The sequence below is a fragment of the Achroia grisella genome, unplaced genomic scaffold (genome assembly GCF_030625045.1).
Source record: "Achroia grisella isolate CSIRO2021 unplaced genomic scaffold, CSIRO_AGI_Agris_v1 utg807, whole genome shotgun sequence".
In the NCBI taxonomy this organism is placed as follows: Eukaryota; Metazoa; Arthropoda; class Insecta; order Lepidoptera; family Pyralidae; genus Achroia; species Achroia grisella.
The window spans coordinates 1668790-1693898 of NW_026713028.1; the positions used below are offsets into that span (position 1 = coordinate 1668790).

General features: G+C 33.1%; 1 protein-coding gene across 3 annotated transcripts in view; it reads right to left on the reverse strand.

The window, feature by feature from the left end:
* Positions 1-3891: 3891 nt before the first annotated feature.
* LOC131851769 (serine/threonine-protein phosphatase 2A 56 kDa regulatory subunit gamma isoform-like) overlaps positions 3892-25109 on the reverse strand; it is a 59117-nt gene continuing 37899 nt past the window's right edge. For all 3 annotated transcript variants that reach the window (XM_059202315.1, XM_059202317.1, XM_059202316.1), the window contains 9 exons: positions 23003-23202; positions 17218-17421; positions 13580-13710; positions 11129-11246; positions 10541-10653; positions 9895-10057; positions 9131-9360; positions 8429-8597; positions 3892-7913 (listed from right to left, as the gene is read on the reverse strand). In XM_059202315.1, coding sequence (XP_059058298.1) covers positions 7767-7913; positions 8429-8597; positions 9131-9360; positions 9895-10057; positions 10541-10653; positions 11129-11246; positions 13580-13710; positions 17218-17421; positions 23003-23202 — 1475 coding nt within the window. In that variant the 3' untranslated portion in view covers positions 3892-7766. The remainder of the gene's footprint in view (positions 7914-8428; positions 8598-9130; positions 9361-9894; positions 10058-10540; positions 10654-11128; positions 11247-13579; positions 13711-17217; positions 17422-23002; positions 23203-25109) is intronic.

Consider the following 25109-nt stretch of genomic DNA (forward strand, 5'->3'; position numbering starts at 1 on the left):
ATTGTAATATATATACAGTACCAGTAGCTATCTACTGGTATAAACTTTTGATGTTGTATAAATCGTGTAGACATATTGAACTGTACTATTACTTGTGTATAATAAAATAAAAACACACGAGTGTCCTTATTTTCTATGATATAAAAGTTATTATCTCAAAATCATGTCCAATATTAAGAGCAATCAATAATTAATGGAATATGTATAAATGTAAAAAAATAATTATCACTTGTTATTCACTTAGTGTAAGACCAAATTGATTTAGTAATAAATTTTAGAAATTTTTGCAAGTAACGCAAGTTTCCAAGGCAAATGTTTTAGGCTTTTAAAGCGTTTTCAATGTATATATATACTCAAATATGAAGAAATAAAACGCATTTATTTATTACTAGTTATGCACGCGGTTTTTTGCGTATGTATAAAGTTAAATATAGCCTCTATAACTCAGCGAGTAGTGTAGCGTTCCATTAGTGAATTTTAAAACAGTTGTAATTTCAGAAATTATTTTCAAGAACAAAATAAGTCAAATTTGCTTGTATGCACAAGCAAATTTTACGTGTTTCTTACTACTAGATGTTTAAATACAGGTTTATATGCTTAAAATTTTCAAAACTCCTTTCAATAGTTTCTCTATTTTGGTTAATTAACAACCTATTGTGTACATTATAATTTTATAATTTAAGTGGTTTCAACTTCTCCGAATGTATAGAATTCTTGACGGTGTCTATTGCCAGTTGTAGTGTATACATTAAAAATCGTTAAAATTACTTATAACTTAAAATCATACGAAAGAAAGTTCAACAAGACCTTAGAATATCGCTAGAATCAAATTACGAGATTGTTCTATAAACATAAATATTGTAAATTATGTATTTCGAAAAGATGTTTAAAGAATGAAATTTTAGAAGAGTTATTTACAAGTTTCGTGTAACCTTATAATAATAAAAATATTTTTTTGTATACAACTTCTAAATTAAACTCCCATACTTATTGGGTTCTATACAATATAGTATAGGTACAATATTACATTATTATTATATATGTTCCGTAATTAAGTATATTATTATTATTTATAAAAACTATAACATTATTTAAAAAAATTACCTATTCTTTTGCTTTTGACCTAGTTTATATTTAATTGTACACGGTCAAAATTGTATGTATATATGTAATTTTATGTGTCCTTTTCTTTCTATTTATTTTCTTAATTTGAAAGAAAGTTTAATATTTAAAATAGGTTTAAATAGTTTGATTTTTATGAATGAAACGACTATTATTTTGGTCACAATTGGCTGTGTTATGTCATACTGCTCAGTAGCAATGGATCTCGACATCCAAGTTGTCAAATTCTATAACTTTTAACCGACTTATTTAGAAAGAGTGTATTCTCAATACGACTGTATTTATTTACTTTTAATACCATTGTCAAATCTGAACTGTTTTAAAGGATTCCTTTTGCAATGTGGGATTCACATTCGGTCCTATATTCGTTATTTAGATATATATTTTTTTGTATCTACTGAAGTCGTTTTTACTGTATAACAAAATCTTAAAGTATGCATTTCTGCATATTGCTTATAAATAAAGTTGAATTAAAAGTATGTAAATATATAATTGAGAATGTTCAAGGGTTACTTTTATAACTTTTTTGTATAAAATTTAGAGATTGTTATGTATTAAACAACTGAACAGAGAGAACGTACATCTTTTATGTGACATAAATAAATACATTATAAGAGTTATAAATATAGTAGTTTTATTGTAGCTAAAAGTAGATTTAGAATATAGGTCTCAGCGTAAAATAAATACATATACAAGGACAATTAACACAGCGCATGGTAAGAGATTGTGTTATGAATACTAGACAACTGTTATAAATACTTAGATTTATTTTATAAATACATACATAATATACATAGAAAATATCCAGACAGATACAATCATACTCATGAATACAAATGTTTACATCGCGCAAGGAATCAACCGGTGTGATAAACCGCTAGACCACCGAGACCGTCAAGAGAAAATAGACTAATACATAAAGCGATACATTATATATACATACACTAAATACAAAAGATTCAATGTTCTTGAATATACTTGACTTCTATAGATCAAACTCGAATGTTTAAAGAACTAAATAAAAAAAAGGGCAATTTTACCACGATATCAAGCAGGAGGTGACACCTTCATAAATAAAAACCACTTTATATGCACAACTTTGTATTATAACGATAATCATAAGCACCTTACAATATGTCATCTGTTACAATATTTTGTTTTCAACAGTTACATTACCGTTATAAATATTTATACAAAATTTATCAATTTATTGAACAGCGTCGCAAATAATTCGCTAACATGAGGTCAGTACCGTCAGTATGTACACGTCTCGCCCTCGTGTATGTGTTGTGTAACATCAGTAAACGTTCATGATTTCTATAAAATTACACAAGTTCGCTTGCCAGAAGCGTATCGCAATATTTTACAAGTATAAAGTTACGAATTGTGTTTAAAATTGGTGTTAATTTTTATACAGAATTATATTAACAGTCTGCCATCATTGATTTTTAAATGATCATTGCTTTTTAATGTGAAACATCCAAAGTGGCGAGTCAAATAGTCTATTTTCGTATGTGCTATATGTAAAGGGCTATCCACAAATTGATGAAATGTACTATGAACTTTATGATTTTTGCTTTCTCCGTCATCGTCCTTGTCATATGGTCACTTTATTTTACAATTACATGCAGATATATTACAATTTTACCTCAAACTGCCGTCGTGACATTAATTGTTTTTCAATTTAAAACATTAACAATGACCTCATTAGAGCTATGACACCTCCCACCCTCCTCGAAATTTATATACGAAATTGACGATGCGCCTCCCCCTCTCCCTACTTTATGCACTAAATAAATTGGATGTTTCACATATCTGCATAGGCGTCCCGGAATGGCTTATTTATTTAGTTACAATTATTAGTATTACCAGACATCATTGATTTATGTACGAAATACATATTTCAATATACTTACCTCGTATTTAATTACATTAAGTATAAAGAAAATTAATTTTGTAAAATCTTAAACATTATTGTAGTATTTATTTTCAATATTAGTGATATTTTAGTTTAAAACGCTTATCTTTAAATGTAGTTTATTTCATTTTAATAGATATATCAATGACGTCTCGTAACAAATGGCAGTTTCAATATAAAACCTAGCCGTAGGCAGTATAAAAGACTGTTTTTATGTCAAAACATTTTACGTTAAATTAATGTAACCTTAAGGTAATGCAGTAATTTGTTTGTAGTGGGATAACCCCTTTAACAAATCATGCCAGACTTCATTGTTATTAGCAAAAAAGACAGCATATATGGTTATTACAATAAAGAGCATTGTAGACTAAAAAAGTTAAACGTAACAAAAAACAATATACAAAGTACACTAACAGAGTAATATGCATAGCCCTTTGGACAACTTTCAAACAAATACATTCCTAAAAGGGTTCGTTTATGCTACTGTTGATATGAGCGAAACGGCGTGATAGGCTTCTCATTCTTACACATGCGTTCGGCGGCTTTAGAAATGGATTTGTTATCTACTTTTGTAAAAGGCCACAGAGTATGAAATATCCATTTTAGTGATTCGTAATAGCATGCTAAACTACAAAAAGACTTTACAAGTGCTCTAACATGTATTGTGAGTACTAGGATTCTGTAAAGAGAAAGAAAACTACTTATACAAGAAAAATTAACCGACCAACCAATTGACTGTTTTTTTTATGTAACTGGAATGGCAAAAAAGCTGAAGGTCCATCTGATGGAAAGATATCCTTTACATGAGCAGCACCACGGAGATTACATTCCCTGGTACTCTGGTCCCTCATGCGTTGCCATTCCACATTGCTATGTTGACGGACGAAGATACATATTCTGGCATATTTCAATCACGCATCAACAAAATCCATTTGGCACACCATAAACAAAATTAAAAATAAATATCTATTAGAAGTTTCGTCCAATAACACACTTCAGGTGACACGGGTATTAAAATTTTGCCTTGGTGTGTTGTCATAATAATTAGTAAATTATATTTAAATGAAGGACAAGAAACGATTACTACTTAACACATTAACAGTAATTGGGTTATAAACAGATTTCATTTTTTAATCCTCAAAATGTTAATAACAATAATTGAAGAGTTAACAAGTTTGCTGTTAAACGAAACTTCTAATTAAAAAAGCAACGTGTACAGTGCCCGTAACTAATTATTTCATTATATAATATATCTTAGGCAGAAAGGATAATAGAAATATTTTAAATAACGTTAAACCTATAGATCTTCACAGTCGAGAGCTGACTCGGTGCGAATGTACAAAAACATTATTGCTATCCTTTTCTATAAAACGATCTACCCACGATCCTAAAATCAATAGATTTTTCAATGATAAAGGAATGGTGCACCCGCCTGCGCTAATGGTTTACAGGGGCGGAGCACCAGTGGAGGTAATGGAGGAGGAGTAATATTGGAGCAATGGTGGGTTGAGCCCTGGATCGCCTCGTGTGTAGACAAACCATTAGGGCCAATTTTTGTCAAGAAAGCGTGGCAGTAGTGTTGTGAAATTGGCGGCCCGCCGACCGTATTTATTTACCACTGTTCCAAAATTGCCTCAGTTTTCAGGGTCGTGTGTAAACTGCATAAAGATTTATAAGCTCTGTTTTGCAGGGCATGAGTCAACCTCGAACCACTCAGTTCTCCCCTAAAATAACTTAGATATCTACCTTTTGACATAGTGATTTCATTTGTCACAATTATTATATTTGTAAATAAGAATACAGTCAAGATAATATAAATAAAAACAATAGACTCTAGTATGACCGAACGAACAAGTTTTAGAAATTAAAGTCTTAATTAAGCCTTTTAGGTGCTGTGTGATGTAGAGCAGTGACACCTTCGAATTTTAAATATGACATTTGTATATACTATCTCTTCTAACTCAATAGTAGCTCCATTAATCAAAATGTGACAAACTTGTTTTAGTTGCCAGGATTTGCTAGCTATTGTCTTTGATGTTTTGTTGTCACTGCGCAGGTCACATGGAATACAAATCTTGTTCAAGTCATTTACGGGCACTACATTGGTAAAATCAAATTGTAGAGTTATCAATAATTAAAACATCTCTTTCTTTCAAATAATGTCATAAAAAAGAGGAAGATTACGTATTCCATGCCATTAATGAATTTATCTATCCAAAATTAAATAGAAACTATATGACAAAATGTAATTAATAAATTAGTCAATTTCTTTTAATCAAACAGTTTGAACTCCTTCTTATGAATAAAAATGCAATGTCAAATTAGGAAAATGATGTTTAATTAAATTTAAAACTATCAGTTCCACTCCTACTCTGTTAATTTACAACAAATAAATAAACATATCTAAAAACACGGCTCAGGTGGTTATTACATTATCATATGACGGATTAATTATAAATTGTATAAAATAAAAATAATGGAAAATCTACTGTTATTAAGAGTGCGATCTACTGTTATTTCTTAGCTATTTCAATTTGTCTATTTATGAAGATCTTGGTGTATTTATGTTTTCAGCAACTTAAACAATTTAAAAATAATTTATTGAGATCACTTTTCGCTACCATTCTGTATTTTGTGAATGAGAAAATACTATTACATTATTTCCTTATTCATATAGAACGATAACAAAAAGTGGTCAAACAATATTATGACAAAGAAATCGTAGTCTTACATCAAACGTGTACATACCCACATAGATTTCATATTTGGTATTTATAAACAATAAATTATAGACCTAAAATCCAACATATGGCTCTTGTATAAAACATAATTAATAACTATATAAATAATTAATAAAATGATATACACTTGATAAAAAATTTCTCAGGTGGTTGCAGTGGAATGATGTTTCTCTATTAAAACTGCCGTGCTTAAGAAAAAAAACGTTATTATGAAGTAATAACGCACCGTCATCTACAGGCGCCTAAGTCAAACAGACCCTGTATAATTACTAATAAATGCCCAATGATTATAAGTATATATTTTTATAAACACATATATAGAAAACACTCAAACATTTAGAAATACTAGTATTCCTATTAAGCATGAGCTTGAACAGTACAGATATGTATAGAAAAATTAATTTTAGTTTATTTTCCGAATTTTCATTTTTTCCGTATTTTTAAATCACCCTGTATAACGAACAATACAAAAAAACTACCTTTTTGTAGTTCTAGCGAAACTAGAAACTATTATTTTTTTATCTTTACCTAAAAAATATAAAACTTTTCTTAAGCACGACAATGTGACTTACAAAAAAATATATTAAGTAGATTACAATTCAAAAAGCAACTCGACCTGTATGTAGGCTGACAGATACGATCAGCATTATAGAAATATTACATTTCAGTCCTACACATGCTCTATTCTCATTTCTATACACAACTGGGTAGGCAATCTATACATATAAATAAAATTGGAGTGTCTGTTTGTAATATTTGACTCTAGAAACTCGGTGGTCTTGAAGGCGGTTCGATTCCTTGCACGATGCAAACATTTGCTGTGTTTGTCTAGGGTTATCTTTATTATTATAGGACATTTTTAGTAATTATATACAATGTAGTAATGTGGGTAGAAGTGTGAATGTATTTTTTTTATTTTCAGGCAATACTTTTGGTTAAAATAAGCTGGCAAGAATCTAAACTTATTTTCTTTTTAAACAACGTCAATCGGATACACTTTAAATAAAATAATAATCCAGTACATTCAGTACCGAACTAAGAGCTTCTACTATGGATACTAAACAATTAATAGATATATTTAAATAATTTTTTTGTAAATACATACATAGTATACATAGAAAACACTCAAATGTTTGTATCGTGCGAGATCGAACACGCGACCATACTATGATTGCTAAACCGTTAAATCAATAATTTTAAAGCCTATTGCAATAAATTTCGGTGGTATAATGAAATATACACATCGCGGTAATATAATAAAAATATGTATATATAATTCTGAATATCTGCAAGTAAATTGTCAACCCAGTATAACATACAACTGAGAGATCGACTGTTAAACAGAGGCTATCGAATCATCGATCAGTATTTTCTTATCCTAAATCTTAATAGCTTACAAACAAAGTCGAATACACTTTAAATTTGACATTTGTTATGACCGCTCCATTGATTAAACCACGAACAATACGTCTGGTTTGTACCAAAGCGTACAAAGAGATGGAATATTCTAGACAATTAAATTAAATACACTGACAAATACAAAAGACAGTCTTTAGCATTGCCTCTGAATATTACATCACTTTCACACTCCTTTGTTACGAATGAGACAAATGTACTGTAGTTTTATCAAGAAAGCGATCAATTTTAGTATGCGTCCCGCGCAGTCGATCTGTTGATCTGCTGTGTATACAAAACAACAAAACACTACCAATTTTATAATATAATGTGTACTAACTATTTAATTTTATATATAGACCACAATATGTCATCGCACGTGTTATAATAGCGTCCTCTCGCTCACACGCAACACTGTCAGTCCAGAGACCCTGCTGCTCGCTCCTAGTTTAGAGTGATTGCAGCGGGAAATAGAAAATATCAAATTGCTACATATCCGGCATCAGATCCCGAGGGTCACCCGTCGTATTTCATGATTGTACAGTTCTAGAAAATACTATGAAGTGTTCCCTCGTGTGGGACATACCACGCTAGCACTGGTTGACGTCGGGCGGCGTGGGCAGGAACTGGTCGGCGCGTTTGTGTTCGATTAGTGCCTTTACTGTGGTCGAGTCAGCTGGCAGTTCTGATTTCTTGCGGAGCAGCGGTTTGTTTGCGTTGTAACCTTGTTTTCGCGCCTGTTAAAAGGACAATACCATTACATTACAGTCTCATTAGGTCTGTGAACAACAAAAAATCTGCAGATTTTACCAAGTTTAAAACGCCACTTACATACAAACACATATAATAATAAATATAAATGCGAAAATGAATTTGTAGGTCATGGTTTCTTTCTTTAACCAATAAAACTGAATATCAAATAGCCGAGCAGGAGTTATACTTAAATGTATATAATAAGTTACTATTATATATATTCACTGCATAACTATAACACCTAAAAAGTTTTTTCAGATGTACAATAGACCACATTTTATTACTTTTTATTGCTAACGTTACACATTAAAAAAAGCAAAACCTAAAAGATTTCTATAGTCTCTTACTACCTTAATCATAGTACACGCTTGGGGGTCCGTAGATAAGCTTTATTGTGGTCCTTCGAACCGGACATTTAAATAAATCTTCTAATTCCATAACGTAGGCTATTATATTATATGTGTAGTAGTATGTAGGTTATTATATGATAGCAGCGTACCTCCTGCGCCTCCTGCTCGAGCCGCTGGTATGTGAGGTCGGGCGCAGCATCAGCGGAGGCGGGCGCGGGCGCGGGCGGCGGCGCCGGCCTGTTGTACGCCGGGTTAGTGGCCGCGCGCTCCTCGATCTGCAGCCACACCTCTTCACGGTGAACCATCCGTTCTCGTTCTCTGCAAAAGTAAAGAAAAACAAATTGATTAAAAACGTCGCTTTGCAAGAATTCCAACAGGATTTGCTTTCTAGTATATATTTCAGTTCACCTATCAAATTCACGGTATTTTTGAAGATGTAATCAAATCATATTGTACACTGCGCGTCATATACTCAAATCTGACATCTGTAACACTAATTCAAGATTCATGTCATTATTCCATCTTAGTGAAAGTGATTTAATCCTATTAGTATTCCATATAACTTTTAAACTTTAGTTCACTGTTACTCTCAACTATGTCTGCATACATTTGTATTCCCTATTTCACATCCATCCATCCATCCGTTTTATGAGATAAAAACCTATATCCGTCCCTCTTAGTATTGATACTAAGAGGGATGGAATATACAAATATACAGATACATTCACATTTATAATATTACAATAAATATCTTTTTATTATGTGTTTTATTTTGTTGAGTATGTTCAACAAACTGTATATTGTAATTATGTTTATATATGGTGCGTCACTTCTGCGTCCCTAGTACTCACTTCTGTTTCTCCTGCTTGTACTGTTGTGTGCACTCGTCGAATAATTTCTGGTTCATCTCCATAAACAGTTTCAGCGCGTTGTAGACGAGGCCGTGTATGGTCTTATTCCAGTGACTCTTGGTGTTGCGGTACAATGATGGGAACATTATGGGCAGTATATGGGTCGCGTTGTCCGATATTAGGGACATGATGTATTCGTTGTTCCAGTAGTATAGCGCACGCTCCGCTACCTGTTGTGTTCAATATAGACCAAATTGTATAAAATGGACCAAGCCAAAATTCTAGTAAATTAATTAATAAAGATAGTGTGATACTAGACAATAATGAAAAAGAATATTCTCTATAAAAAAGCGTTCATTAATCGTAAAATATTTAAAATGTCGACTGGGAGAGTCTTAATTTTAAATTTATAAATGAATAATATTAATTTTAATTATACACCTGAATACTACATTATTACAACTTAATAATTAACAAAGCTATTGTTGTAATTAATTATCAATATGTGGTATTTGTGTAGCATATATAATTTAATGTTGTTCATTTATATCTTATGACGGCATCAAAGGTCTAACAGTTTAGCACACTGCTTTACTTCCGATGGTCGCGGGTTTGATTCCTCGCACGGTGCAAACATTTGTATTCATGAGTACGATTGTTTGTATAGGTTTGGGTGTTTTCTAGGTATATTATGTATGTAATTATAAAAAAAATATTCATTAAAAATTTACAAATGATTTGCTACATGAATGGAATACATTTACCTGGAAATGTGGACTGGAAACACACTTGGCCAGCTGCCTGAACAGCGGGTCCATGATCTTTTGGAACTCGGCCGGCTCGATCACATCCAGTATCTCTTCCATTTCATTTAGAAACATCACCTCTTTGGGGGAATGTGTTTTCGGCCAGTATTTTAATAATGCCCTATAAATATATAAAAAAGTATACATTAGTGTTACAGGTATAACATCCTGAGGAGATAAAAACCATCGCTCCTAAGTGGAACCTAAGCGGCTTATATTATATACCATTTCAAATAAGATTTCTTCTTAAATATAATAAAATCTAATGAAAAACTATTTCAAGAAGGACGAGTAGAAGGATAAGTACACATCCTAATTAGTTATGGAAATAAATTACTTCGGGGGGAAGGAAATTGTTAGTAATGGGCACAGATGACCCCATTGCTAGCAATGTATCATGTCAGGTTGACCTCCATGCGGTTCCCCCTGACAAATATCCACCATTGTGATAAATTCGTGGTGTATTTACCACGATGGGCTAACTGACCTGACCTCATGCTCATTCTATCATCGTCCACTGGTTCCCCGCCAGAGTAAACTGTTAGCGTAGGCGGGTGAACCATTAACATCCATTAAAAAAATACATTACTTATGGCGAACTCACCTAACTACAGGTTGTGTGAGCGAGGGGTCCTTCTCCAGGAACTGAACTACGCAGTACGCTAGCTGCGGGTGATAGACTGACAGCGATTTCGCCTTGTGTAACGGCAACAGCACCTAAATATTATATGTTAAATTATTTAATTACAATTTGTTACAGCTATTTTTCATGGATGATGATTGAAGGAATTCGACGACCTTGGTGGTCTAGCGGTTTAGCATACAGACGGTATGGTGGTGGTGATGGTAGCTGATTCTATTTCTGGCATGATACAAACATTTGTATTCATGAGTATGATTCTTTACTATGTACATATGCATTTACAAAAAAAATGTATCTATGTATATTAGTCGTTTAGTACCCATAACACAAGCTCTGATTAGCTTGGAACTAGATGGCGCTGTGTGCATTGTCCTGAGATATTATTATAATCTACAAAAAGTAATTAAGAGTATAAATATGTTGTTTAGTACCATAATATAAGCTCTGCTCTGCTTGGGCCTACATCGCGCTGTGTGAATAGTCCCTGGGTCATTATTATTATTAATGTAGTTAATAGTTATGCTTACGAACAAGATGTAGCAAACTTACCCTAAGCAGGAACATTTTGTGTTCCTCCTTCAGCGGGAGAGCGAAGCCGTTGATGATGGAGCCAAGGATTTCCAGTAGTTCCGCGATACCGTTGTGATGTTCCGTTTCATATATAAACCTGGACATACATATAATTTGAAATTAGGTTAAAGTAGTTTCAAGGCGTTTGTAGCCGGCCCCAACGACATGCTGACCACCTTCATGAAGGAGGACTACTGGCCGAAGGAGGTAGTGTATCGGGGCTACTGTGGCAGTTTGCAGTGACCACACAAACAATTTATATTTACATTTTACTAACTTACTATCTGGCCTGGCAAAGGTTGTTTTGCTGTACAAATTAATATAGCTATTAAAAAATAGGATTACTAGAAAACGGAAACCTACTGAATATACACACAAATTTTCGAATGAATCGATCAAGCCGTTTCTGATGAGTTCTGTTAGCAATACTGTGACACGAGAATTTTATATACTATGTTATCACCTTCAAGTTTTACATTGTTAGTAATGTGGAGTAATGATCCCATTGCCAGCAATGACCCATGCCAGGTCCACGTGGTTCTCCCTGGACACCATCATGATAAATTCCTGGTAAATTTTCCATGATGGGCTGACAGACCTGACCTCTTGCTCATCTTATCATCATCAAAGCCCATGCCCTGCCAGCGTAAACTAGTGCACCATTCCATTATCATCCATTAAAAAAAATCATATATAGCTATACCATCAGACGCAGACCATCAGTCGCGTTTAAAAGCTGAATAGACAATACAAACATCAAGTGAGGCGGTGACAACTTGACAAAAGAACCTGACCAAACACCCATTAGGCATTACCAACGTCACAATGAAACGGCGGGCGGCCATTATCGATCCACCTCTTGGTCGCACGTACTGTCCATTGTCAACGCTAAACATGGGAAGCATTTTTTGTGACATGTTTATTATTGAGAGCGTCGTGGCTTAGTGGATTACTACCCCGCGTTACACAAAAGGCCTTTAGTTCCAGGCACCAAAAAAATATTTTATTGCTCATTCTTCTCATTTGGAGTAGTTAGTCAAATTGGACAATATACATAATTATGTTATGCAAAAATGTCCTATATGAATAAATTATTTTGACATTGAAATTCCGATGAAGCAAACACCAATAATAGCATGGGTTCCAGGGAGTCTTTGCGAGAGTGCTTTAAGGAATCAAATATCCTCACCGTTGCTTCTCAATATATTTATGAAAATATCATGTATGCCAGGAAGAATATAGACAGTTTCAAAAGAGTTAGTGATTGCACTAATAAAAGCTTACGTAACAATAACAAACTAATTTTACCTAAATGTCGTTTGGCTAAAGTTAGTAATTCGTTTTATGGCAATTGCGTAAGGTTTTACAATAAAATACCAGAGTCTGTTATAAATCTGCCAGAAAAAAGATTTAAATGTCAAATAAAACACTTCTTTTGCAAAAAAGCTTACTATAAAATTGAAGAATTCGTTAACGATAATAATGATTTTAAATACATAGCACTGACAATATTATCTGATTACACTAATAATGAGTGCGTAGCGATTTCTATGTTGGTTGTCGCATGCCTCTTACTTGTTACACTGTAATTATTTATATAAAAAAAAACATCTATTAAAAAGAGCAACACACAAGTTTCTTGCTCATTCTTCTTGTGATGAATCTGCATTCCGAATGAGTGGTAGAATCAAAATATGACTATTCAAAAGTGCTTGTAATGAGTTTATTTGAATAAAGATTATTTCTATTTCTATTTCCAATAACAAATCAAGAATTAATCTAGTTCAACCTGGCATGGTACATTGGTAGCAATCGGGTCAATAGTCCAGATAACTAAGAATCTCTATCCCCCCTGGAACTATAAGGAGCACCGCATAAGAAATTAGAAAAAGTATAGATAAAGCTTTATATTTAATACTAGCTTTGCCCGCGACATCGTCCTCATGGAATAGTACTCTTAAATAGCATGAAATATTTAATAATCTAACCCAAAAATGCTAAAGAAAAAAGTTTCATCGTTCTTGTTTTAAAAATGAGGGTAACATTTTTACTTACTTTGATTGTCATATTTATATTTAAACAACATCATAAAAAATTAATTTCAAGATTCTAGCTCTAAAAATAACGATACTTCCATACATTCTCTCATCATTTCGCATTATGTCGTGTATTTGCATCTCAGGGTCTCACTATATTACTGATACATCCATACATTCTTTCATCTCCCCTTACAAACCTTTTTTCGCATTAAAAAGTATTATATATCCTTTCTCAGGGTCTACACTATATGTGTACAAAATTTCATTTAAATCTGTTCAGAAGTTTTGGCGTAAAAGCGCGACAGACAGAGTTACGTTCGCATTTCTAATATTAATAAGGAAGTAAGGATATTGCTCGAGCAAGCACGAGAAGACATATAGTCGTACTCACCTATAAAACACATTATTGATTTGTTTCCGTATGTAGGCGCGCAGTACTAAGAACTTCCCGTATATCCTGTGTAATGTTGTTTTCAAGAAGTCTCGCTCCCGCGGGTCCTCGGAGTCGAATAACTCTAATAACTGAAATACAAAAAGAGACATGTATAATTTTCACTTGTAAACATATAGATAGATGTGCCCGCGTTTTCACCCGCGTCAAATTTAAAAAAAAAATATAGCCTATATGTCATTCTGATGCCTAAGCTATATTACTCAGTCATTTTGTTCAGTAGTTTTTGCGTGAAAGAGTAACAAATATCCATACTCACAAACTTTTGCGTTTATAATATTATTAAGATATATAAAATTCTCGTGTCACAATATTAGTTAGCATACTCCTCAGAACTTGGCTTCAAAGGCTTGACCGATTTTTATGATTTTTATATGCATATTCAGTAGGTCTGAGAATCGGCTACTGTCTATTTTTTTATACTAAGTGATAAGGGTTGTCCAGGCCTAACATTTTATATTTCTTTTTTTAACTTTATATTTTATTATATTATAATGTTACATTAAAAATAAATACAACCCAAAATTTTCACCTTTTTACCATTAACTTCTATTTTTTAATAGCGATTTTATTTTATATGGCAAAACATCGTTTGCGGGGTCAGCTAGTACCTATGTATATATTATTAGGTACATTAATAAAAGTAATAACAACAAACTGGGTTTACCTGAGTGCTGTTTGACGAAAGTTAGTAATTTGTTTTATGGAAATTGCGTAAGGTTTACAAACTGCTAGAAACAAGATTTAAATGACTTAAAAAATACATCCTTCGTAAAAAAAAACTTATAAAATTGAAGAGTTTATAACTGATAATAATATTCTTGATTGGTAATTCTAACCAAAAATTCATAGCGCTGACAATATTATCTGATTGCACAAAGATCGAGTGCGTAGCGGTATTGTTGATTGGCACATATCTAATCCTTATTAATGTGTATTTACTTAGAACAACATTTATTTAAAAGAGAACACACATGTTTCCTGCTTGTTCTTCTTGTTATGAGGCTGCGTTCCGAAAACAGTAGAAATACTAAATACTGTTAAATAATCTACTTACATTATGTTTATTTGAATAAAGACCTTCTATTTAAATATTTTTTTAAAGAATTTCTATGGACCAATAAAAAGTTTAGTTTACATATGAATGAACGTAACTCTAAGTCTGTTTGTATTTCCGTACGGAACCATTGTAATGTGTGTCTAACACGCTCGTACATTTTTTCAGGATGTGAGTACCTATGATTAGGCATGGTTGGTTACGTTACGGACTTTTTAAGGTATTGATTATCTAAAAATATATGGGAAGCTTCTGTTAGCTGGAAAAGGATCGTGCTTACTGATGGACCACAGATTTTTTTATATATCCACTAACTTATCTTACTAATATTATAATCGCGAAAGTTTGAGTATGGATGGATGTTTGTTACTCTTTCAGGCAAAAACAACTGAAGGGATTTGGATGAAACTTTACAGTAATATCTTATACATCAGAATAACATATAGGCTATAAATTTAAAGCGGGTGAAACCGCGGCCACTGCTAGTATATGTATAAAAATATAGGGTTTATCAGTTACAATTGTTAAAGAAAGAACTGAAAAAAATTTTTTTTTCAGTTCTTGCAATGGGACCAAACAATTTACATAATTAAATTACACAGGTCGCCCAGTGGTCAAAATTAGACCTTAATAACAAATACAAAAAAGATTATAGAACCAGCAATAATATAAAATAACAAAATTTTATATGCTCATGTGTCATAGACATGGTGTATGTATTTTTATGCATAACTGCAAAGTTTCATCAAAATCAGTTCAGTAGTTTTTACGTGAAAGAGTAACAAACGTCAATCCATACTCACAAATTTTCGCGTTTATAATATTAATAAGATTTGAAAAAATATTGGCATTCTGCACTCTTTCTCCATATAAACTATGTGTGCGAAATTACATACTCCTCCCTCGGCGCAAATTTCGTAAAAAGAGGTACAAAGTTTTTGCTTCACGTGTTGATATAGCTCTGAAAATTGCTCCACTCAGCTTTCTACTGTTCTATGCAAAGGTCTCAGTTTTTTTTTTAAGTTTATTTGAACATATTTTAAAATAAATAAAATGTCGATTTTTGGACGTTAATATCTAAGTAACCGTTTGAGATGTTTTTATGTAATTTGGAACACACATGTATCTCGCAAGTCTCAATATATGAGCCAAATTTGACACGTTTATGTGAAAGAGTTTTTGAGTTATGAGGGGGTCAAAAGTGGCTCCATTTAATATTTATTACACACGGTGCTCCTCGCCAGTTTTTTTACTTGAACTTGGCTTTGACACCGCTACTGCGTGTCTAGATTCTTTCACAATTTAAAACATACGAGGCTAATAAAAGACAACATATCATTACTCGCGACTTAGTTTGCTTTTCTTTTATGAGATAATAGAAAACCTACGTCCATCATCGTAATACTACCTATCTCCACGTAAAACATCATCATGTTCAGCCGTTTAGTCGTGAAATGGTAACAAATAGTTAGATAGACAGTTTCGTCCAGTGAAACTGTAAAGGCCAGCTACGATCACACTTCTTATAACGGCCTTAGAATAGTTAGAAAAAAAAACAGTTACGTATTTTTACAATATTAGTAGTCCTATAAGGCCCAATTACAAACGAACCCTTTTCACTAAAAGTTAGTGCACTTAGTACAGACTCATCTTCATTATCTATATTCATTATAATGCTAACTTAATTGGGAGTTAATATTAATTAAAGGCTTGAAAGCGCTTGCCCAGTTTATTGGGTACTCCTAATAACGGCATAGAATATTATTTATATAATTTAAACATTAATGAATGGTGGAAATATTTTTACTAACTAATAGTGTAAATTTTTATATTGTTAAATCATAATTTGTGTGAATGTAAACCACCAAACAGCACGAATCAGAACGAAATACGAATACTACGAACTAGACTACTGTTTAATTTTTATATGACAATTCTGTTGCCATGTTGAAGTAAAAAAAGAAAATGTGTTACATTTTAATGTGAAATAAAATATAGTGGAAAATATACGGAAACGTTTAAAGTTAGTATTTTTATTTCCATCAATTTTTATGCAACCTCCAAATTACCTCCAACGTATTTAATTATATATCCATTACATACTGCCTGCGTCCTGTGACTGATAGTATTGATTTGGGTATTTTTTTATTATATTATTTTCATACATACATATATTGTGTTTATGGGTAACTGTTGTTACCCATAAACAAAAGTTATATATTATTATCTGCTATGTAACTATCAAGTAATATCACACCGTAGTCGCAAATACACGTAGAGATTGTTAGTAATGAGGATGGGATTGCTAGCAATATACCATGTCAGATTGACCTCCACGCTGTCCCCCCTGTAAACCATCCTGATCAATCGCTACGTTGAACAAACTGACCTGACATCACGCTCATGCTCTCATCCCCCACTTTTACACCGCCAGAGTATACCGTTAGCGCAGGCGGGTGTATCATTGTATTATCATCTCTGAAAGAAAATACACGTAAATACAAAAGGAAACTGTTCTCACCTGTAATACAAATTTTTGGTCAATATACTTCTTAGCAATATTTGGTTGGAAGTCTGGAGACTCTAGTAGCCGGAGGAACAGCTCGTAGACCAGCTGCAGGTGAGGCCACGCCGCTTCCAGGGTGGGCTCATCTTCTTCAGGGTCGAACTCCGCACCATTCGGATTCGAGGACGGTGGTAATGTCCGGAATAGGTTTATCGCGAACTGCAGACAAAAATTATATATTAACAGATTATATAAATTACATCTGTACTTATTCATAACATTGTAATGCGAGAGACAACTGTAGGTGCATTAACGTTTTTTTATCTAACTATAACAATAAAAATAATAATAACAACCCTGGAGTATCCACCTAGCGCCATTTTGTCCCAAGCTAAGCTTGTATTATGGGTGCTATACAACTGATAGAAATACTAAATATATATTTTTAAAACACCTATATAAACAATCGTAACCATGAATATAAATATTTGCATTGTGCAAGGAATCGAAACTGCGACCATATCGCCATTGCTTCGCATGACCATCAAGGTGGTCAACCTGTGGCGGTGTGGTGGAACGATAAATTAGTTGTCGGCTCACCTGGTAAATGGCAACCGCCGCCTATATACACGAACAGCACTACGGACATCAGGTGAAGTCCTCAAATCACTCGCGCGTTGCCATTCCGGAGAACATATTATGTATATTGTATATGTTATAATGTTATACCTCATCTATTGTAATTTCACCTAACCCTTCTTCTTCTTCTTTCGTTTTTTCTTTGCGACGATTTTTGCGATCTAACCCTATAAAGTTGTATCTGAAGCATAGCTTATAAAGCAAGCTGCTTAGCTGCTGATATTGACAAGTATATTTATATTAATATAGATTTTATCTATCTACGCTTCTTTTAACATTTATACCATATTTCATGCAAATAAATACATTTCATTTCATTTACGCTTGGAGACGGCTCGTACTAAGTGTATCTAGGGAATCTGTTATATTCAGCGATTCCATTCATTAATATTAAATGCCTATGTTAAGTGTTGCGTTCATCACGACCTCAACAGTAGAAAGACCTCTGTCTACTCTACCTTGTATAGTGTGGAATACACATTTATCAATATTAAAAAGTAAAAACAAATTTCTGGACCGTTTATAAAATACACACAATCAGAGTGTAAATCATTGATATAAATTACCCTATTCAGTCTTAAGACACAGTAATTAGAAAATAATCGTTGGTAATAAGGAAAAACAACATTACGTTAGCCAATAACTTGAAACGACAGAGTTTCTAGCATCTAATAGTTTGACTTGACAGTGCGAATGGATTTTCATTGTCATAATAATAATAATATCTCAGGACATTTCACAGAGCGCCATCTAGACTCAAGCAATTTTTTTTTATTAGGTTGTATGGGCTATTTTAATGTGCTTAGACTGTAGCACTGCGACCTACATAGATCTAATGTGCTCGCCCTTTTTCAGACTTCGCCACCTAGACCCGTCAGGGACAAGAATTGAAGGATATTCAGTCCCAAGCTAAGTAGAGCTTGTGTTATTGGTACTAAACAACTGATATATATATTCATGGATACATTTTTTTTTTGTAAATATTATACATAGAACCCAGACCGATACAAACAATCATACTCATGAATACAATTGTTTATACCACCGAGTTTTGTGTTTGTTGCACCGTGGCCGTCATAAGGATATAAAATCATAAGGTCCTATTTTGTTTTTAACTACAGTTAAAGAAGGTTAGGACATGTAGAGACTTAAAGTGTAATAGGAAATACCGCGTATTATGATGATTCACTTGATTTCCCAAAGCACAAAAAAAAACAATCATCGCATGCTCTATGGCTATTAAACATGGCTACTCGTGAAATAAAAAGGGGATCATAGGACGGGGCAAACCTATATAACAGTTGTTTGTCGGCACACTTATTATGTATTTATTATTCAAGACTATTGATTATAATATAGATATAGAAATAAGGCATTTGCACATACAATATATATACAATATACAATACAAATCTATTCGCTTAGTCTCTATCTTTCAATACAATTAATTATTTTAAATTTCCAACTTCACAATAGTTTACACCCCCCCCCCTCCCTCCCAACTAGCGGTACAGTATTGAAATTTTAGTACAGATACCTAAATTCTATTTATGAATATTGCATTTTACTCAGCTATAATGTAGTAACCTAAAGGTGAAAGATTTCTTGAAATTCGTTCTGTAGGTTTTGACTTACAATGTTACAAACTTTCCTCTTTATAATATAATTTTAATGTCGATGAAGGGTACAAATAAGAAATGTAACCCTCCCACTATACTCAATCTATATTCTACTTTATCCAAATGACGATAAATTTTTCTGTTTTGTTTTAAGCTTGACAACCGAGTCAACGGCCTAACTGACGGTAAGTGGTAACCGCCACCTATATACATACATGAACAGCACTACGGACATCACGTTGACATGTGACCCCTGTATATATATATATTTTATGGATAATAATAGAAGGATGCACCCGTCAGTGCTAACGGCTCTGGCGTGGCACCAGTGAAGGATGATAAAGCAAGCATGAAGTCTCAGTTAGCCCATGTTGCCAATTGACAATTTACCAAGATGGATTTCCAGGGGGAACCGCGTGGCCGTCGATCTAACATGGCACATTGCTAGTAATGGTGCTATTAGTCCACATTACTAGCAATGTCCATTCCTCTGTATATTATGTATGCTCTTAAAAATATAGAAGAATTAGTATCAGTCATCTAGTACCCATAATACAAGGTCTGTTTAGCTTGGGATTAGAAGGCACTGTGTGAATTATCCTCAGCTATTATTATTATATGATTAAAAAATAATAATCAATTCCGGATTATACTCGCGAGTACAAACTTCAAATTTGGAACTCGTTCGTGGATTTCATCAATGTTTTTATTAATAAATGAACATGTTTATCGTGCAGGTCAATTCGCTACATGACGGCTATGACATAGATAACCGTGTCACTGCGTCACATCTACAGGCGGCTTCGATCGACCACGGACACAACAATGTTACTAGGGAAACGGCGAGCTCTCATTGCAATGTATTCTCCATTACAACTTACACAAAGGTCACTTGTTGGAAATAGATTCATGCTCTTTACACAAGCAGCCTTGTATGAAATATATCAGACCAATTTCTATCATTTTTATGATATGTAGTACAGCGTTCGAGAAAATTTAAAAATCCCTCTACAAGCACTGTTTATTATTATATATATCTGACATTAAAACAACACTAAGCTTACTATACCACAGAGTTACTTATAGTACTTACTATCTACATAGTTTATAAACAAACATGCAATAAATAAAACATCTCCTTAGATTACAATATTAGTTTAGATTCTAAACCGAGGAACTGCTATAATCACACTAAAGTCGAAAATCATATCATGTATAAAAATTATTAATAGATAGTCTATATTATTTGTTGGGATCCCTCGGTGAGCAAATCCGACGCGGAATTTATCGCTTTTCTTTTTAATTATTTTTAAACATTTTGCTAATAGAAATAGAATATTAAAATTTAAAAAAAAAGCACTTTTGATTAGTCACGTTTTTTATTCTACCACTTAATCGTTCATTCAAGCAGACTTATCACAAGAAGAACGTGCATGAAAGTTGCGTGTTGTCCTTTTAAATAATCAACATTATTCATCAACACAAATGTAAAATCCAGAAATGGTTCAACATAAATGTAACCTATTATAAGTATTAATGTCTATAAAAGCTGTAAGCTGTCCAATAAATAAATGAAATAATACAATAAAACTCTAATCAATAACACAAGTTTCTTACTACACGATTGATTGTTTACTCAGATATACAAACTAGAAGGTAAAATCGACATTTATTATTATCTTCTTTATATATAAAAATAACGTGTCACGTAGTTTATCCGCGATGGACTTCCTAAACTACTGTACCGATTGGCAATTTGATCCAACTTGAAAGATGGGATAGCTTACATCTCAATTTATAATCGCAATATTATTTTATTCAAGAACCTTAGCCACAGCAACGCGTGGCCTAGTTGTACTATAGAACCCATTTAATTGATGAATTAAATAATTTAACTTAATGTACATTATATTATCAATCTGAATTTTATACCTAATAGGTTGGTCATAGGGTACTTTATTTTCTGTATATCTACTACCAATTGTTACCTATAAATCATAAATAAATAAATGTTTGTAAAAAGTGCTAAATATAATACATAGAGCGTCGATTCGTCAGCGTCAACTTAATTGACATTTATCATAATATTTCGCCCAATTTACTTAATATCTATTTAAATTATATCCTATGTATTCCTCTGATGTATAAGAGATATTACTGTAAAGTTTCGTTAAATTCGATCAGTAGTTTGCGTGAAAGAGTTACAAATATCCATCTATCTCACAAACTTTCACGTTTATAATAAATGTAAGATGATGTTCTCTTAGAACCGTAGTTTAAGAAAACGATAGCAGACGAGATTCCACGAAAGCAACTAAAACTAAACGAAACTCTCTCTACACATTCATATCACCGACATCCGGCTTGCCCCGCCCAATGTGTACTGCAGGGCGCTTACTATTCAACTTTAAGTGAAATATACTTAAGACACAATATGCTTATCATTGAGACGGTTTCTCGCTATCACTACAGTAAACTTCAATGAGCTAACACTAATTTTTTATTGTTAAGGGGTTTGTTCTATGACTCGGTGCTAAAGAAATCTCTTAGCACTGCAACCTGCATAGATCTATTGTGCTCGCCTTTTTTTAGACTTTGCTGCCAAGGCCAGGGATAAGAATTGAAAGATGTTTTAGGAGCAATGGTTTTTATATCCTCAGGATAGAGTGTATTCTTTCCAAAGGAGATATTTCGTTTATACATCAGTAGTCTATAATCACATAGGGTGTGTCCGTCATATCTGTAGATTGATTCGATAGTACGGGATTCTTATTACACTAAGTTGCAAAGTAATTCGAGAGATGCCATTAAATAGATTTAAAAACGACTACACTAATGGCTCGTAGAAAAATGCTGTTACACTTTGCGAGAATTGGCTTAACATTTAATCTTCTGTATTTGTGATGTAATTTATTCGAAAATCTTTAAGAATTATAATTTGCATACCTCCTGAATATAAGGCGAACATTTGTACATAACACGTCTAAGTAAATGTTTAAGCAAATAAAATTATCTATCTATCTATACACACAATATTTATCTAACACTTATAATTATATATTTTTCATAAAAACGTTTTCTTAATTTCAGAAAGAATTTAGACAACTTTAATGTAAGTTTAAAAAGGTAGACTAAAATTGTATAGGCACATTATACATAGTAACTATGTCAAACTATGTCAGTGGGTTGCGTCAATAAATGACTGCCGTAAAGCTACTGTTCTATATAGTATATATAATTGTGTTACAGTATGAGGGGTGAGATTGTGGTAGTACAATTACTGGGTAAGAATAATAACAAATAATACTAATAATTATCTCAGCATTAGTTTTGTATATATTTATTACCCACCCTCGAAGAATTTAACTATTTACTTATATTATAAAAATATATACATTTCTAAAATAAAAGCAGCCTAAGTTTAGCTATCTGCTAGTGAAAGTGCCGTCAAAATCGGTCCTGCCGTTTTAAAGATTACCATAAACAAACACAATTTCGTACAAATCATTCTCCGGAGGCGTAGAAATAGAAACACATCTCACCATGCTCACAGCCTCTGGGTATATGGGTTCTGTGATGACGTCACGCTGTGACGTCACGTACTCCACCATCTCTAACAGTGCAGCACGTTTCACTTCCTTCCACTTGAGGTCTGAGAGGGGCTCATCGGCAAAGTCGAACAAAAGGCAGCACTGACGCAACTTTTGCACGAAAAGCTGTTCTCTTTCCGCGGCTGGCGCATCTGTGAATAGAAAACAAACTTTAACCTTCTAATCGATCACCTGTCCAATTTAAAAGGGAATCGAAATTACGACGACCTGATCCGAGGTTCGAACCCTTAGCGGTGCCCTCAGATTAAAGTCGTATCCGTCAGGCGGGAGTTGGCTTTCAGCCGCTCCATAAGTCCTTCCGCGGGTTTAAAGTGCAATCTGCACTCGACCCCTATCGTCCGGTGAAGCTGTAAAGGCCAGCGGCGTCCTACAAATTAGAGGAGTCCGAAAAAAAAAACGTTCCAATACCTACAATTCATTTTCCAAAGAAAAAGCTATTTATTTTCTTAATCTCACTGGAGATTAAGAAAATAAATACGTTTTTCTTGAACTCAATCCCATAGACAGGGCTTCATAATTTAGTCTCTCTTTTTATTATATTTTGCTGTATCCTGTGACATTTGGGAATTAGGCTGATCTTTTGAATATCTATGGAACAACTTTAACTAAACTCGGTCGGGCCGTTTAAGCTAATTGACAAAGTATGTTATTTTTTCTGTCTTATTTATTTGTTTCTCTTCAGTTATGTCTAATTTAATTGAATATTATTTCATATAATATATTTCATTGAATATGGACAAAGTATATTACAAAGTACAAACTCCGTCTGTGTGGGTATTCAATTAAATGACTTTATTACTTTTAAAAATAAAACGAAATAAACTTATGGATATTGGATTGTCGGGTGGAATCGTTATTTATATAGAATGCTTAACTTAAATACCTATTTCTAATATTAACTCTTTTTAATCACTGGTAGAACCATAAATGGTATATATTTTATAGCGTATAATTCATATTGTGGTCGCTATACGAATAACTATAGCCATATAGTAGAGAGTAGAGTATCCATCCAAATGTAGCTGTATCCATTACAATTTTCTAATGATATCTCTGGGACGCATGTTCCGTGTCTGAATAGGGGACTTGAAATGTATTTTATCTAATTCTTGCTTTTGCCCGCGGCTTCGCTCGTGTTAATACATCCCCTTAGGGGTGGAATTTATTAAAATCCTTTCTTTGGCGATGCTTACGTCATAGTAGCTTTATGCATGCAAAGTCTCAGCCCGATGTGTTTAAAATTGACAAAATTTCATATAAACTTTCATCCCCTATTTTCTCCCTTTGGGGGTAGAATTAAGCATAGGTCATAACATCTACCTGCATGCCTAAATTTCAGTCCGATCCGTCCAGTGGTTTGGGCTGTGCGTTGATAGATCACTACGTCAGTCACCTTTGAGTTATATATACATATATATATATATATATATATATATATTTAGATTAATTTGTGACTTAGAAGAGAACTAGTACATATGTAGGTGTGTGTGTACAGTAGGTAGGCAATTCCTTCTTTGTAATATTTCGTTAACAATAAACGCTAGGATATTTATTTGCAACTTAGTAAAGCATTACTAATGACCCTGTCACCAGCCCTTTAAAATGGAATATATCCCATATCCATAAATCAATACGTTTAGTTAAGTATGATAGGATGATTCAAGCAAATCTTATTACCGACTTTAAAGTTGGTTCGTGTGTCTTTTATATGTGTCTTACTATACTATAAAAACTATTTGAATTTGTATCTGCTAGTTCAGGACAATGACAACCTGGTGGGGTAGTAAGAACATGAAATCAAATCTTGTAATCTAGATTACAAATAAAGAAAATTCAAATCTGATCTTAAGTAATAAAAAATTCAGCCCAAAAGACAGACACATGGAGAATTAAAAATATTCGCAAAAACACTGTGTTGTGTGAATGCTGTCGCCACATGGCTAATAGAAAACAAATCTGCCTAAAACAAGACATTCAGTCTAAACAAAGTTCGCTAAAATAGATAGCCACCCACGTACTTTGACTGTAAACATAATCT